The following is an 18,294-nucleotide window of genomic DNA, read 5'->3' as shown; positions in this document are numbered from 1 at the left end:
TCCGGAATGGCAGATGAAAAACTGTGTTTTGCAGACACGCCTGGTCGAAAGTCATGCCACTGACGACTTAGCCAAAGGTCTCTCTGAACCTGCGGAAGTTAGTGCGACCAAATGTAACAATACCTGTAACTACTGACAATGCTAAGAACATAGTTAATGCCGTCACAGCTGCTGGACTGGGGCCACAAATCCAATGTTTTGCACATAGTATTAATATAGCTGCTCAGAAAGGAATGGCAGTGCAGAAGGTTTCCCATCTCCTGGCAAAGATGAGAAGAATTGTCAGTGTATGCTGCTATGGCCGACAATACTGTGAAGAAGAGTATTATATATATATATATATATATATATATATATATATATATATATATATATATGTGTGTGTGTGTGTGTGTGTGTGTGTGTATATATATACATACAGACAAAAGTTGTTTAAAATTGTTAATGCAACTTACAAAAAAAACTAGATACATCTTATTGACTGTGATACCTGTATAGCTGCCATGTGATATGCTGACTAGTTATTAAAGAGTGAATATAAAAGTGCATACATAAATGCTTTGAAGACGGAGTAAAACCTATGAACAAGACTAAGATTTAAATGCAACACACAATAAATAATTAATGAATACAAGATAATGTCATGGTCCGGCATGCCTGCCTGAGGATGATCAACTGAGACATTGCTTTTGTTGTTGTAGTTTTCTCTCTTACTCTTGTCTGTGAAGGTTCTCAGTCATCCAAGTCATCGTAGTCTAAGGAGCTTGGAAAGAAAAGCGTCTGGACTTCTTTAAGTTGCTTGAACACATTTCATCCGAGAAGCTTCTTCAGTTCAGTTCAATTAAACCTTAAACACAAACTTAATAATGTGGTGTATACTGTACAGTGGAGCGAGGAATGCCCAGACCTCTACATTGGAGAGACCAAACAGCCACTTAATAAATGCATGGCACAACATAGAAGAGCCACCTCCACAGGACAAGACTCAGCGGTCCATCTGCATCTAAAGGATCTATATTCCAGTTTTGAGTTCCCTCCCCAGACGCCTTAACAGCCACTCACATCCTGGGCCATCTGACCTCAGGAAATCACATGAGAAGGTGGGGCCAGGTTTCCCAATGAGCTCACCTGAAACTTTGGCTGATTGTGACCTACATCCATTTTTACACCTTGGCTCGTGTGATTAGCTAGAGGATTATTAGGGGGTCCATTGTCCCTCTCGGTGGGTTACTCCCACAGGGCTTAAACCTGGGACTCTCCCCCATTTGACCTTAGAACTGAAGAAGCTTCTCAGAGGTGAAACGTCTACAAGCAACTTAAAGAAGTCCAGATGCATCTCTTTCCAACCTCTCTTACTCTTCCACTCCCCTGTCTGGTCCACGCTGAGTGTGTGGCTGAAGAGGAGTGAGCGTGACCTACCCTGTTTCCCTGGATTCCCTAGAGTCCCAACCTCTTGCACTTTTGTATATATCACTTGGTGTTGTACATTTATTATTATTATTATTATTATTATTATTATTATTATTATTATTATTTGTGTCTCTAAAGATTTGGAGTAATGCACTTGAGTCCACTTGAGTTTACCGTGACAGATAAAACACATATAGTTCATTGGTCTCTGTTTGCTCCTAACTCTGAAGCAAGCCTTTGTACTTTGATCCCTTTAACCTCTCTGTCCTGTGGTGTTTCCTACTTCAGAGCAGGGAAACATCACAGCTGATTATGGAAAAATTGTTACTTTGACATTCCGAGCTCCAAACAGCATTGTCCCCATCATTGTTGTTGAGTGGGACAGAGCTGACCTGGAAGATAAAAATGCCTTTATTTACTGGAATCATCTGCCTGTGTCAGAAGAGCAGCATACATCTTTTGTGAACCCGGGTGGATCTGCAGGATGGACAGATGAAGGATGGAGGCGTGTCTTTGGTTTTGAAGGATGTGATTACTGCTAAAGCTGGAACATATGAGTGTTGTGTCTTCCAGAGAGAAACAAACTGCAGAAGTACAGCCAATTTAAAGACTAAGCATATCAGCACCAGTAGCCTTAGTGTTGATCCCCCAGCACCATAGATTAGTAAATGTGCTGCATGAACGTTTGTGGGCTTTATCCAGCTTGGTGGAACAGTGCACATATATTATATTATATAAGCTGGGGAAGAAATTTATCAAAAATGTTGGTTTAAATTAACTATCACAGCTCTGTCATTAAGATACGGAAAAATGTAATTGTTTCTAAATGGTAATCTATTAAATTAATCTTTAGATGTGGATGAGGCTATTTTAGTTTTTATCTTTTCCCTATGGTGGTTAACTGTTTGGAGAAGATTAAATATAAACACCTAGTTAAAAATAGGCTTATAATAAATACAAATGTAGTCTGCTGCATATTTAACATGCCCTGAAGCAGATAGACCCTGCTGAGAAGTGAAAATTCAGGGTTAACCCTGAATTGCAGCCATTCGAAGACCAAATATAACGTTCCAGAACACTCCAGCTCACATGTTAGTCTGCTCCAAGCATTTCCACAAAGGTAAGTCTTCTGTTGTAGTTATTACGTAATTTATTCATAACATAATTGTTGATGTAGGTTACAAGTAAGTCTTATATTGATTTGAATTCGTTGCGCTATGCTGCTTTGTTCACTGTGGCTTTGTGGTCTAATGCTTGTTGTGTTTTGTAGTAAAACCAGCCTACAAAATGCAGGAATGCGATCCAGACTGGGCACCCTCTATCAACCTGGGTCATACCGAGTTTAAAGCTGCTACCACAGCCAGATTTGATCGGTTAAGAGAGAGAGCGATATCAAAACAGCCACGAAACGTCCCGCATATATGTGCCCAAGTGTTGTATTGAAGCAATCAAGTGATGAATAACTGTTTTCCAGTATGTTGTTTTGCAATGTTTTTGTTTTTGTTTTGTTTTTTTGCATTGTTGATTTGTTTTTTTACCGAAGCAGCTAATATTTTTACAATTTTGCCTCTTTCTTGTTAGATTCTGTAATAGAATGAAACAATAATGTCAGTTATAAATAAAGACAATAAATTGAATGAATTACAAAACACTCATTTTATTTCTATTAGATCTGAAAATGTTGTGTAAAACTACAACCTGAAATGACAAATAGATTGCGTTGGCCTGTACAGGAGATAAAGGGAAAAAAAATGTAACAACAGCTGTGAAATGGAATAGTCCAAATCACCAAAGTAAACTGGACCTGGGCTTGTTGCAGGGATCTGAAGTTAATAAACATTTGTGAGTGTATGCACTAAAACTTAGGACCATATAATAATAAATATGTCCGTGATGAAAGTTGGGCAGCACGCTTTGATTTTGTTGCCACGGGTACCCACAAAGCAATGCGCGAAAGTCACATGGTCTGTCAATCTCTATAGAGGGAAGGAGGCAGGATCTTATGCACTGATACCTGGACTTTTAGCTTTCGCTGTGCTAATTGTTGCTGTTTTTGGTTTTTTGATCTACAGAAAATATAAAACACAACAGAGGCAGGATTCATACCAGCCTCATGTTGAACTTCAGCATGCCCTGAACTTTTAAAGCTTGTCTGTGAGTTTCCTGCTGTTGTTTTCAGTTCTCAGTGTTGTCACTGAGCAAAAGAAAAAGACAGAAAGCAAAGCTAGTGAACATCTAGCAAGCAGCAGAAAAGGAAAAGATAAACATCTTTTGCAAACTCTGGAGTTTGCGGATGAAGATTTTCCAAATGTATATATTCATGACCAATTAAAGAAAAACAAAAACTGAATATCAAAAGTCACTGATTGTGTGTTGATTCTGTTGTTTTGCAGTACAAACCCAACTCTAAAAAGAGCTGGATGTTGATGTTGGAGGAAAAGATCTGACTTGCAATCTCTGCTCTGATTCCTCCCAAAGGTGTTCAGGACTCTGTGCATGCCAGTCACATTCTTCTACACCACACGTGCTGATCCATTTCTTTATGGACCTTGCTTTGTGCATTGGTGTGTAGTCATGTTGGAGCTGGAAGAGACTATAACCGAACTGTTGTTGATGAGGACAGATGTTCAAATTTTAGTAGACAATCATTTAATTTGTTATTGTTGTTTCCACTGAGAGCAAATTCAGTTATAAGCAGTGTTGGTCAAGTTACTTGAAAAAAGTAATCAGATACTAATTACTGATTACTTCCCTCCAAAAGTAATCCCATTACTTTACTAATTACTTATTTTCAAAAGTAATTAATTACTTAGTAACTTAGTTACTTTTTAAAAACACGATTTACAACCTGAATAGGTGATAAAGCGATAGATCTTTCAGCCCAATTCTACTTTTTCTGCATAATCCATCATACAAAATGTAATCAAATGGAAAAGTCTCTTTTTAAAACTTTAAACTTTAAATCTTTTAACTTTATGCATCAAGCAAAAACTTAATTATATGCAACATTCTCTGACTGGAAGAAATTTGTTTAACAATTAAACCTATTTTCTGCACATTCCAGCACATAAAATAAAATATTTTTTGTGTTTACACTCACTCTTTCAAATAGATGCAAGTAAAACACAGCAGAAAATAAATAAAATCAAAGACTAGCGGTCCTGTTGCTCTATTTTCACCTGTAAAGCAGGTGGAGGTTTACCCTGGTGCAGGTGTGCCGCAGCGGTCAGTTGAAGAATCCGCAAGTTTCTCTATGAGTTTCCCATTACGTCGTAGTACACTCAGTGCTTGCTTGGAAGTTTAGGGGTTTTTTCGCTGTAAAAAGAAGTTTTCTTCCCACGCACAACGGACACTAATGTTTTTGTCACTTTTTATGGAATCAAACTCAAAATAAGGTCAGTACTTCCACGCTTTAAACGCTGCACGCTCATACTCTCTCCCGCACTCGATATATTATCCATTGTTGATCTGCAGACAACTGTTGTCATGAACGTCGCACTCGCTTACGTCACTATCATGAGACATTCTCGCAAAAAACTCACGGTTTTAGTAACGCAGTAACGCAGCGTTCCTACGGGAAAGTAACGGTAATCTAATTACCGTTTTTGCAATAGTAATCCCTTACATTACTTGTTACTTGAAAAAAGTAATCAGATTACAGTAATGCGTTACTGCCCATCTCTGGTTATGTCCTTTGTCCAAGCATGTGGAAAACTATTGTGCATTTTACATGCACAATAGTTATGCATCTATATATATATATATATATATATATATATGTATATATACATATATATATATATATACATATATGGAAAACTATTGTGCATTTTACATGCACAATATATATATATATATATATATATGTATATATACATATATGGAAAACTATTGTGCATTTTACATGCACAATATATATATATATATATATATATATATATATATATATATATATATGTATATACATATATGGAAAACTATTGTGCATTTTACATGCACTATATATATATATATATGTATATATATATATATATATATATATGTATATATATATATATACAGGGAGTGCAGAATTATTAGGCAAATGAGTATTTTGTCTTACTCCAAGCTGTATAGGCTCGAAAGCCTACTTCCAATTAAGCATATTAGGTGATGTGCATCTCTGTAATGAGAAGGGGTGTGGTCTAATGACATCAACACCCTATATCAAGTGTGCATAATTATTAGGCAACTTCCTTTCCTTTGGCAAAATGGGTCAAAAGAAGGACTTGACAGGCTCAGAAAAGTCAAAAATAGTGAGATATCTTGCAGAGGGATGCAGCAGTCTTAAAATTGCAAAGCTTCTGAAGCGTGATCATCGAACAATCAAGCGTTTCATTCAAAATAGTCAACAGGGTCGCAAGAAGCGTGTGGAAAAACCAAGGCGCAAAATAACTGCCCATGAACTGAGAAAAGTCAAGCGTGCAGCTGCCAAGATGCCACTTGCCACCAGTTTGGCCATATTTCAGAGCTGCAACATCACTGGAGTGACCAAAAGCACAAGGTGTGCAATACTCAGAGACATGGCCAAGGTAAGAAAGGCTGAAAGACGACCACCACTGAACAAGACACACAAGCTGAAACGTCAAGACTGGGCCAAGAAATATCTCAAGACTGATTTTTCTAAGGTTTTATGGACTGATGAAATGAGAGTGAGTCTTGATGGGCCAGATGGATGGGCCCGTGGCTGGATTGGTAAAGGGCAGAGAGCTCCAGTCCGACTCAGACGCCAGCAAGGTGGAGGTGGAGTACTGGTTTGGGCTGGTATCATCAAAGATGAGCTTGTGGGGCCTTTTCAGGTTGAGGATGGAGTCAAGCTCAACTCCCAGTCCTACTGCCAGTTTCTGGAAGACACCTTCTTCAAGCAGTGGTACAGGAAGAAGTCTGCATCCTTCAAGAAAAACATGATTTTCATGCAGGACAACGCTCCATCACACGCGTCCAAGTACTCCACAGCGTGGCTGGCAAGAAAGGGTATAAAAGAAGAAAAACTAATGACATGGCCTCCTTGTTCACCTGATCTGAACCCCATTGAGAACCTGTGGTCCATCATCAAATGTGAGATTTACAAGGAGGGAAAACAGTACACCTCTCTGAACAGTGTCTGGGAGGCTGTGGTTGCTGCTGCACGCAATGTTGATGGTGAACAGATCAAAACACTGACAGAATCCATGGATGGCAGGCTTTTGAGTGTCCTTGCAAAGAAAGGTGGCTATATTGGTCACTGATTTGTTTTTGTTTTGTTTTTGAATGTCAGAAATGTATATTTGTGAATGTGGAGATGTTATATTGGTTTCACTGGTAAAGATAAATAATTGAAATGGGTATATATTTGTTTTTTGTTAAGTTGCCTAATAATTATGCACAGTAATAGTCACCTGCACACACAGATATCCCCCTAAAATAGCTCAAACTAAAAACAAACTACAAACTACTTCCAAAAACATTCAGCTTTGATATTAATGAGTTTTTTGGGTTCATTGAGAACATGGTTGTTGTTCAATAATAAAATTATTCCTGAAAAATACAACTTGCCTAATAATTCTGCACTCCCTGTATATACACATAACAATAACAGAGGAGCCCTACACTTATGAGCTGCTACCTGATATATATATATATATATATATATAGATAGATAGATAGATAGATATAGATATATATATATAGTTTCAAATTGTTTGTTGTTGGCAGATTTTAAAATGTAAAATCTAAATTTTTACTTTCATGAGCTTTATCTGTGCCAAATTTAAGCCAACATTAATATGGAAAAAAAACAAAACAATCAAATGAATGTGGCCACTGAATTTCTTTAAACATTTATTTGGTCCAGAAAGGCAGAAAATCAAATATGGAACATTAGTAATAAACTGTAATCATCATGGATAATCCTCCACCACTTAATAGATTTCAATAGATCAATAGATTTTCAGCTCTGCTGTCACAAGAACAGACACAGGACATTTTTCATACTGCATGTTGCTACCCTCTATAACACAATTTATACAGAGATTATTCAGAGCTACATTATATAAATATACATGATCAGTCACTAAAGATCACATATTTCAGATTTTTCTTACTACAAATGATTATTTTTAAATTTTTAAAATATAAAAAAAGAAGTTATTATAGAGCCTGAAAGATGTATTCCTTGTTTTATTTGTGCTAAAAGAGACTATGAAGTCTGCATTTTGTTGTATTATCTTCAAACAAACTAACTGGTGTATTTGTGTAGCAGAGGAGCAACAGTGGGTTCACAAAATGCTTCTTTTTTCTTTTGCTGCTACAGCTCTCCTCACTGACCTGTAAAACATCCACATAAAGACAGAAAGTTTAAGGATGTCATGATGAACCAAATCCTCCAAAACCTGAAATCCTTCAGTCAAAAAGCTTTCATATCTCGTATTGCTCTTTAATATTCAAAATATATATGGTACCTTCTCCAGTTTCTTCCATTTGTGTTACTGATTCATAGACAGCATCATTACCTACATAAAAAGATCATCCAGTAACAATTAATTTAATGTTATTGGACTTAAAAAAAAATTGTAGCTTGTGTAAATATTTTTTACAAACACAAATCATTTTTACACACACACACACACACAAATTCCCATCTATAGACGCACAAACATAAAATTTTCAGATATTTTGGTTTACAAGGTTGCAAAACTCAGTTTACAACTATGCATTTTGATTTACATTTAAATATTTGAGTCCATACAAACATCATAGTTTACAGAGACTCCAGCCTGACGTCATCAGGCAGCCTGTCTATCACTACTGCAAACAACAAGGGTCTCAGATCCAGTCCCAGAGTAGTTCCACCCCATCATTGAACCCATTTGTTACTACTGCTCACCTCACTCATACAAGTCCTCCACCACTGTTACATGACATTCTCTGTACTTTTACCTTTGACTTCTAACTCAGACTCAGTTCAGATTAAAATGGTAATAATAACTGGTTTCAGTACTGACCAGGATGAAGGCGACTGCATTCACGACTTTCATTCTGGCTGTGACAGGAAATGCAGAGCTTTCAGGTCCAGCAGCAGCTAGTGGGATAACAAACAGAATCAACAGATTTTATATGAGATATTTTTTACAAAATATAGTTTATTAAACCATAAAATACAGTAAGATTACTTCAGTGCTTAAAACAGGCACACATTTCTATCTGCTATACATATTTGCTAACAAAATGCATGAGAAATAAGTTCCCTGTCAAAGATTTCAAAGATGTTTATTTTTTAAGTTAGGTTTGATTAATGTTTAAATGCTACTCACACTTAACCGACATGTAACGCGATGGCGACTCTTTTCCTGAGTACTGACACTTGTAGGAACCTTCATCAGAGTTTGACACTGCCAAGAAGTTCAGCTCCTCTCGGGAATCATTTTGGATAAGTTTGTTATTGTGGTAAAAAGCCACACTGGGATAGATTTTTTTTCTTCTCAACTTGCAGCTAAGACTAACGAAAGTTCCCGTTTTCACAGGATCATCAGGGATCACCATGATAGGACCAGAATAAAAATCTGCAGAACGGTCAGATGATATTTTAACTGTATCAGCTGGAGCAGACTTTCTGAAAAAATACCTTAAAATGCTTATGTACAATAATAATAGATTTTACAAATGTCTTGTAGCATGAAGATGTGACATTTTTACCTCTTTTTCCACAAAAGAATTGCTTAACATAAAGAGTATTGGGAGAAATATTCATGAAATGTTGTAATGATTAACAGACACGGATAAAAAATCCACATACCTTGTATAGTGATGTTGACTGCATTGCTGAACTCTTTTGACATAGACTCACACCAGTACACTCCATCATCGGAATATGTTGTGTCGATTATGCATACGGATTCTCCTGAATCCCAAAAGTTACTGCAATATGGCCTCCTATTCTCAGGGAACTTCCTCACTCTCCACGAAGGAGAGTTTCCCTTACAGGTCAGTTTGACAGAGTCATAGCCGAAGTTTTGCACTACAGGGCCGACTGTGAGAGATGCTGCTGAATTAACATCTGAAAAACAGCATGGATCGATACGTGAAAGCACAGGCACATAAAAACTAACTAAACATCATTACAAGTACTGACATGAGCTGAAATACAAGTAAAAGTACATGCATCTTTTTTATTTTCAATGCTGTAATATTAATGGAAAAAAGATCATAAGAGAAACAAAGAACTGAAGTGAGTCTTGCTTGTTAATGGAGAGAAGGGAAAACAATAAATTTATGTAGAGACATTTAACTGCCATAATAACGAATTAATGACATAATTTCTGCTTATTAAAAAAGAGACAGAAGCAAACTGACCTGCAGACCAGACAAACTTTGGGTCACTGTAATACTTGTGGTAGAAGTTGCTTCCTCTTTCCACTCTGCACACATACCCTGCTGTGCTTGTCTGCCCATTAATGATGTAGAAACTCTGAGCAGTCTTGCTGCCATCAGGTAGCAGCTCGTAAGTGTAGGGCTCCTCTGTTATTTTATAATAAGGAACAGCTTTATACCAGGAGAAGAGCCATCCTTCAGAAGGATATTCAACCTCACAGCTCAGATTTACTGAGGCTCCGGGACTCAGCCATGAAGGAGACACAGTGAGGACAGGACGCAGTGTAACTGTTGAAAGAAAAGTTTTTATTTATTTATTTTTTGAAATATTGCTAGATGATGGATTCACATATCAGCTCAGGGTCACTTTGCCATCTTGAACAGCCAACCTATCATAACTCAGGTGTAGCCTCACACAAACAGAGACACAGGCCGTTTATCAATGCCCAAGTACGCGAGTACGTACTCGCGTTCTTGGTGAGTACGTACTCGCCGAGAACGCACGGGAGTACGTACCCGCCGAGAACGCGAGCACGGACTCGCGATATGTACAATTGGAACACCTGCATACGTGATGATGTCACAGGTCTGGAGTTTTTACTGCCGTCCCCTCCTAATTTAACTGTGAGTAACATGTTATGAAGCTTAACTGTAATCACAGCCAAACCGGTTTACTCAGGAACAAATAAAACACTGAAATAAACCAAACATTAACATTTAGAAGTGATCTAAGTGACTTATATATCACTTGGGGGGGGGGTTGAAAATGATGTGCCGGGAGTCCGCTGTTGAGTTTTGGACGAAATGCATTCTGGGATATATAGCTGTCCCAAGTCCACACCATGCATGCTCGATAAAACGGGCGGATCGAGAACACATCCGGGACTTTTTCGCGTTCTCGGCTTGATGCGTACTTCGAATTGGAACAGTACTTGGTCTCCGACTGATGACGTATCACGAGTACACAAGAACGCAAGTACGCATATTGAGAAACGCCCACAGATTCTAGATTTACAAACTTGATGAGGTGCAAGAGTTAACACAGACATGTGACTAACAGGGAGACCAGACAACCATAGAGAGAGGGCATGGAGTAGAGGACCATGACAAAACAATTTTATATTTGGTTGTATTTGATTAATTATTAAGTGACTGGACTCAAAAAACTCAAAGAAGACTAGTAGCTTTTCTTTCCAAGCCCCTTAGAGTACCATGACCTGGATAAATGAGAAGCAACACAGAAAAGTTACTATGATATGTCTTTTTTTTATCTTGATTTTTTTCACTGAATCTTTCTTATTTAAAAAAAATCACAACAGATATTAAGCACCCGAAAAAGCAAAAAGAAGAGTGTTTTCTTCTTTGTTTGTTAGCTTTTTTTAATTGATTTGATGAAACAGTTTAAATGGATAAAAGATGCCCAACTTACATGATATGTTTACTGGAATGACATTACTCCACTGTGTCAAGGAATTCCCCTTGTTGCCCCTGCATTGATAATTTCCATTGTCTTCCCAACCAACATTGTAGAATGTTCTTTCATTGGTTGTGTAATATGTGGTAAACCTTTTTGGTCTCCAATCATAGCTCCAGTAAGTTCCTTCTCCTCCTGGGATCTCACATCTGACAGTGAATGTCTCTCCCATGTATATCTGAGTCCATTTGGGCTGTATGGTTATAATGGCCGTAATAGGAACTGTTCACAGAAAATATTAAATTAGGAGACAAACGACAGCATCATTCAATTCAGTCAAATTACATTTTACTTACTTAATGCCAAATCATGATAAGAATTGCCTCAATGCGCTTTATGATGTGACTGTGAGATATATATACATATATGTATATATATATATACATATATATATGTTAGGGGTGCAAGGACACACAAAATTCACGGTTCAGTTCAGTTCGATATTTTGGTGTCACGGTTCGATATTTTTTCGATACAAAAAAATGTTCATGCCTTTTTAATTTGTCATTTATTAAAATTATAAATATATATTTTAACTCAAAAGTACAGTTTTTAAATGTAATGTTGCTGAAACAACAAAAAAATAAATAAATCTGTCTGATCGAGAAATCACTCATCTTTGGAAAAGAGAGTTTATTACAGAGAAAGGGCTCTTTCCAAAATAAAAGCTATACTATACCCTTCTTCTGGGGTATACTCTCAGCAGCATATTAAACATATCAGGTCCCCATAAGGAGAATCATGTGCTAACCGCTGTCTAAATGACTCGGGTAAAGTTTGTAGCATGCGTGCTTGTTGTTTTTGTCTGCTTCCACTTGTCTTTGCACTAGGATGATGTCGACGTAAATGTGCAGTCATATTCGTTGTGTTCCCACTAGTACTGTCAGCGTTAATCTCGTTAAAATGACATTAACACCATAACACGGGAAATTTCAGTTAACAAGTTACCGCGGATTGCCCCGTGCGTGGGGCTGGACAGCGTCAACACGTTAACAAGCTAACTGCGCTAACGCACTAGTTCCCACCAATGTAATTGAGCATTGCGTGGCACATCCGACATACTATTTTACTTTTGTCCATGACGCACTTACCATCAGGGTCATACTTCACATGAAAACCAAAATAGTTCCAAACGCCAGATCTGAATGAGGGTGGGGGAGGTTCAATTTCGGGTAGCATTGAGGCAGTTGCCATGTTGCAACGAGCTTAACTTATGTCTTGCTAGCTTGCACTACGCTCAGTGGATCTGCACTCGACAGTGTAGCCTAGGGGGAGTAGTCGAACGCAGATCCACTCAGCACTCAACACAGACAGCATCGTAAAAAGAAAAGTTGATAAAATACATTAAAAATTTTGTATTGTTCGATACACATGCGTACCGAACCGAAAGCACTGTATCGAACGGTTCAATATCGATACGAATATTGTTGCACCCCTAATATATATATATATATATATATATATATATATATATATATATATATATATACGTGTGTGTGTGTACCAATGATACACAGCCCAATAAGAGAGACAGGTTGGTCATATTTAAGACTGAAGCATTAATTAATTAATTAATTAATTAATTAATGGCTCGTGTGCTTTGAGTAGTTTTGTAGGAATGGGGTCTAAAAGACACATTCATGTTTTGGAGTAAGTACTGAAGTTAATAGAAAAAGAGTCTAAATAAATATCACTGGTACTGAAAGTAGCTGTAGATAATGATATGTCTGTAAGGTGGTTGCTGATTTCTCTAATGGTTCAAATTTTGCTTGTGAAGAAATTCATGAAGCCTCTAAGGTTACAGGTATGTTAGGTCAACAGACAGTACCTGGCTACAGTGCTGAAAATAAACTTAGGATTAAAGTATAGGAAACCTGCTATTTACAAGGTAATAGTACAATGAACAGAAAACAGCCCACTGATTCACAGATACAAACTGTTTGGGATTCTGAGTAAAGTTCATGTAAATCAGTGTTACCAGCATTTTAGAGCCACAACCCATATTTCACATTAGAAAAAAATCACACGGCACACCACCTAAATAAAAATGTCACAAGAAGCAGATTGATATTTTTCCCCACGCACCAGGTAAAGCTGAATAGGCTCGGTTTGTCCCCAGTATACCTTATTTTGCTTTCTTCTAACCACTACTCATGCTGGAGCCTTTATCGGGGTCAGAATTTTCTCCAGGATCCAGGTCAGATTGACTACTTTTTCTGTTTAAATATTTATCTATTGCTGTTATGCACTGCATAGTCTCACTCGCACCATGACTATTATGTAGTTTCTTCTTCGTCTTCTTCTGTTTTACGGGCAGTTGGCAACCCATTTACTTGGAGCTAGAAGTTGTATTGCCCTCTAATGGAAGATAATGTAACTGTTCTTCTCATTAGTCAAGTCAAGTTGCAGGTGGAACCAGATCACCTCCACAGCACACCTGATCATTTCTCAAGGCACATCTATGTACCACGGCACAGTGGTTGGGAAACACTGATATAAACTGATCAAATTTATATCTTTGAAATAAAGAACTCTGTGAAACCAGTAAAAAATTGTCTCTCTGTCTGTGGCCTGATATTCTTCCTGTTCACCATGTCATACGTCCCCATGTAATATTACTGACAGAAAGACAAAAAGAAGGACAGATCACATAAGTTTAACTTGCATTGACCAAGAGATAAACAGCTAAACTCACGGGTGTCTTTAATGATGGCATAATCACTTTTGTATGTGAGGCGACCTGTATCACTTCTTCCTCTGCAGCTGTAGACGCCGCTTTGTGACACATTAATAGCTTTCTTCCCTTCATATTCTGTCATTGGCTCGTCATTAGAACCTCTGTACCACAAAATCGTCCAGTTGTCAGAGTCCTCCACAGAGCAGCTCAGTGTCACGTTGCCCCCTAGTGGTATCTCATAACTTATTGGTCTCAGAATGGCGGTGGGTTTTTCAAAAAGGTACTTAACTTTTTGAAAAGGACAAAGAGAGAGAGAGAAATGACATCAACGTGTTACTTATTTCACATAACAAGTATTACATAGAAAGTATATACCATAAATGTCACAAATAATGCTGTCATTTTAGTGAATGTTTCAGTTAGTCAGTCAGTTTGATTTCTGAGTGAGTTTGATTTATTGATGACATTTTTTCACAAATCTGAAACCTCTTTTTAATCACTCTATAAACAAATAAATACTAAGACAATTAAACTAAGTACAGAATGTGCATTGCCACATTAATTAACCATGCATACATGCCCATAGATTAGGAGAGAAAAAACATGACAAAAACAATTCATCCAATTATCTCACGGTTTTTTTTTTTTTTGTTTTTTTTTACAATAATACTACACATGTACAGCATGTAGCATTTTGAGTTTCATACTAGGAAGTTAATCTGATATGTTTGGTATGTGTTATTGTATTTTAAATGCTGTTGTTTCAGATATTTTGTTTTTAAACAAAAACAGTTAGTAGGACTGAGCAGCACAGTGTGTGGTTGCTTTCTCCACCAGTGACTTCTGCTGGGTAACTACCTTAGTCTGTTAAGCTGATCAGATAAATGCACTAGTCTGCATGAAGGCAAAAAGAAAAACAAAAAAACAACTAAAAACTGCACCTAAACTAGCCTCATAGCTGAGTGCAATATCTATTCACGTGACCTCAATTTTGGAGACAAGTTAGACAACTTAAAATATACTGCAGATGCATGAAACTAATAGTTTGATATGTAACATATAAATACAGTGAAAATGTAACTTTGAGTGTTACTCACAGTGAGAATAGTTTATATAGAAAGAAAACAGTTTCTTACCTTGAGCATTGCCAGAGAAGAGGGACACAAGCACTAGAGAAAAGATTAAATCGAGATATTATGAAACTGAAAATCAAAATCATAATCAACATTCTCTCTCTTTCTCTCTCATACACACACACACGCACGCCCACACGCACACACACCACATAGCACTTAAACAGCGCTTCTGCACTTCATTTCTCATCTTCTTTTAATTATTGCCATTCACAGAAAATACTTACAGAATAACCCCAACAAAGTGTGTCTCATGCTCATGTCCATCCCTGCTGCTCTCTGATACAAAGCAGGTGTTCTGCTTTGTATAGATAATGCAGAAGGAGTAGCAAAAGAAGCAAAAGAGAAGTTAAATTAAATATAGACGGCAGAAGAGGTTTTGAAGAGTTTTGTCTCCAGATTATTTTTCTTTGTGTGTAGCCTCCTTGTGCTTCCAACTCTTTTGTATAGGCAGTCCCTATAGCTTTGACTGCATAAAGTCAGACTGAGTACTAGATGAAAAAAGTGGGTCAGGGCCGCCACTGTGCTGGTGCCTATCCCAGACTGCAGGCTATACTCAGACAGGTCGCTAATCTATCACATGGCTAAACAGCGAGACAACCATGAAAAATGTCTTTTGATGGTCTAAGGTCACCCGAGAGGTGTGCCTTATTGTACAGTTTGGTGATTTGTCAATAATTAGTATACTTTATTAGGAATTCAGATTTTTTCCCCCATTTAAATAATTAGTCAGTGAATGACCACACATGCACTGAGCAGTTATTTGCACAGATAAAAAGGGAGGGTTGGGAGGTTAAGTACAATTTTTTTGCTAAATCAAACATGTGTATTAATACTTTGGCTGAAAGCAAGATTCACTTTTTGAAACCATGTGGAGCAACTATTAGGAAAATCAAACATGGAGATTTCATTTTTATATGGACACAAATAAGATCATTGTGCAATCTTCAGCTTTGCCTGTGCTTGACTATGATACTGTTTATATGCAGACTACTCCTAAGATTGCCCGTTCACCTCTGATCCTTGATTGAATTTAACCATAGTACTTAAAACATCACATCACAGGACACTTTAATAGTATTCATACCTCTTATTAATACTAAACCCGGAAAAACTTCCATCCATCCATTCACTTTCACTTATACTTTTACTTAAGTATTTTACTGCGTATGAATGGAATGAGCTACAAAAAAGCTTAAGCTACGTTTTCTGATTTCACTATAAAATTTTAAAATGTTATATTTATCTGGAACTATTCCTGCTCATGATTTCCTTCATTTTCATGATGTGTCTCACTATTATGGGTCTGTCTACAGTTTGTTAGTTGTTTTTACTAACAATTGGGACATGAATGTGTGGTTGAAGGAGGAAGCTTTCACTGTCGTGATGTCACCCCTGTTACATCTTGTCCACACTGTTGTTTGTATTGATTTATTTTTTCAAAATTAAAATTGCAGAATTTGGACAAGATGCTATTGCATAATATCCTGAGTTGGACCAACATATTTTGGACCAACTTTAAGAAGCGCTCTTTAATATAAAATAATAACATTGTAGAAAATGTAACATTTTTTAAATACATTGTTTCATTTTGAAACAGCTGAAATTAATAATCGGAATAACCCTGCCATACTCTGGGACAGCTAGTGGTATTGGGGAAAAAGGGGTATCAAAATGTGACATGTTGCAGAGTTAGCTTTAGAAATTTATGGGTCACATCATCACAGTTTAAAACTGTGACTGTAGAAGTGTTTCTGCCTATGCATTTCAGGTTTTGTCTTTTATTGTCAGTTTTCAAATTGACAGGATGGAATTACAGGTTTCTCAGCCCACAATTTAGACCTGGTCCTGCTGGAATGGGTTCAGCAAAAAGCCCGAGGCAGGTACAGACCTGGAATTTTGTTCTAACCGAATATTGCAAACAGCACAGTCAGAGGCAGCCTACCTAAAAAAATGAAGAGATGCTTTATCACAACTGCAGCTAGAAGCAGGGCAAAGGTGCTGTCTGATATGAGCTGAAAACAGCCAAGCAAACTGCACACAAAAGTACCAACGAATATAATACAGTGATCACTGTGTATGAGCAGGATTTGAGGAGAACAAGACAGCTTACCTTTTAGTTTCTTCAAAATCTCGACTGAAAACCAGCTTTAAATGCAGTGAAAGTTTGTTGCTAACAAGGACACCAGATCCCAGACAGAGAAAGGAGTGAACGAAAAAGAAAGAGAGAACCACCTGTTATATAGCAGAGAAGCACCGCCCAGATGTTAACACAGAGGTGAGGTACCTGCCAACAGCGCTACTTCTTCTTTATCGTTATGTCTTTGTATTTATAAAAGTGTTGTGTTCAAGTCACACACATTCACATTATAGATCCCCCTTCCCTTTTTTTTTTAGAAACCTTTGTGATTTTTCATGGTGTCCTGTTGATTGATACCATACTAGAATTTCACTTTTCTCCCTGCCTTCTCAAAACTGGAAGTTATTGGCAGTCATCAGTATTTATTCTGGTATACTTGTAATTACAGTGCACTTGTTGTATTCAGGCAATTAGGTATGAACTCGCTCCCACCTCCTTGATTCCATATCAGGAATTAATACCAAATACGCTGGGACATCTCAAAGCAAAACAAATCTCTCTTAGTCCCAGTATTCATATGGCTTCTTTTCCAAGTTCTTTATTAAAGTTTATTCTTTCTGTTTCGTGACAAAGAACAGGCAGAGTCCATGTGGGTTTCATATTTTCTTTTTGTTGTAGCTGTCTGATAAACTCACATTGTTATTGATGACACGTTTGCTAAGTCTGAAACAATTTCCATCCATTTTTCAGTGCTGGGCTCAATTAAGATTATTACATTATCCTTGGCATCATTTTAAGACAAAGGCTCCAATTAGTAGCACTGTGACTCATTGGATACCATATCTGCACATTATGTTTTTATGGAGAAAGTGTTAAAAAAACATAAAAACAAACAACACACTAACATTTAATTTGAAAACAATAATACATGCATGAAAATCTAATTTACAGCACTGACAAAGTGTTACGTATGCGCTTTATGTCTGTAGTGTTTTGGTTGCTTCTGCTGAAACAACTTCAGTAGAAGATATTCAATATGATTAACAAAGTTGGGTGTCCACACTGACTGTCCGTCTGGCTGGATGTTAATGGGGACTTTCCTTATGCAAATTTACTAGGCTAACACCAAATA

General features: G+C 37.2%; 1 protein-coding gene across 1 annotated transcript; it reads right to left on the bottom strand.

Moving 5' to 3' along the window:
* Positions 1–7,260: 7,260 nt before the first annotated feature.
* LOC102080463 (uncharacterized) lies at positions 7,261–17,232 on the bottom strand. The gene is made up of 11 exons (XM_019354615.2): positions 17,196–17,232; positions 15,310–15,383; positions 15,086–15,118; positions 13,968–14,237; positions 11,228–11,494; positions 9,781–10,086; positions 9,224–9,484; positions 8,742–8,990; positions 8,433–8,509; positions 7,890–7,940; positions 7,261–7,755 (listed from the first exon to the last, which is right to left on the bottom strand). Exons 2-10 carry the CDS (start codon positions 15,347–15,349, stop codon positions 7,914–7,916), a joined length of 1,530 nt encoding a protein of 509 aa, XP_019210160.2. The 5' UTR covers positions 15,350–15,383; positions 17,196–17,232; the 3' UTR covers positions 7,261–7,755; positions 7,890–7,913.
* Between the last annotated feature and the right edge of the window lie 1,062 nt (positions 17,233–18,294).

This window comes from Oreochromis niloticus, linkage group LG3 (assembly GCF_001858045.2).
Source record: "Oreochromis niloticus isolate F11D_XX linkage group LG3, O_niloticus_UMD_NMBU, whole genome shotgun sequence".
NCBI lineage: Eukaryota > Metazoa > Chordata > Actinopteri > Cichliformes > Cichlidae > Oreochromis > Oreochromis niloticus.
This window is presented reverse-complemented; position numbering and strand designations above follow the sequence as displayed.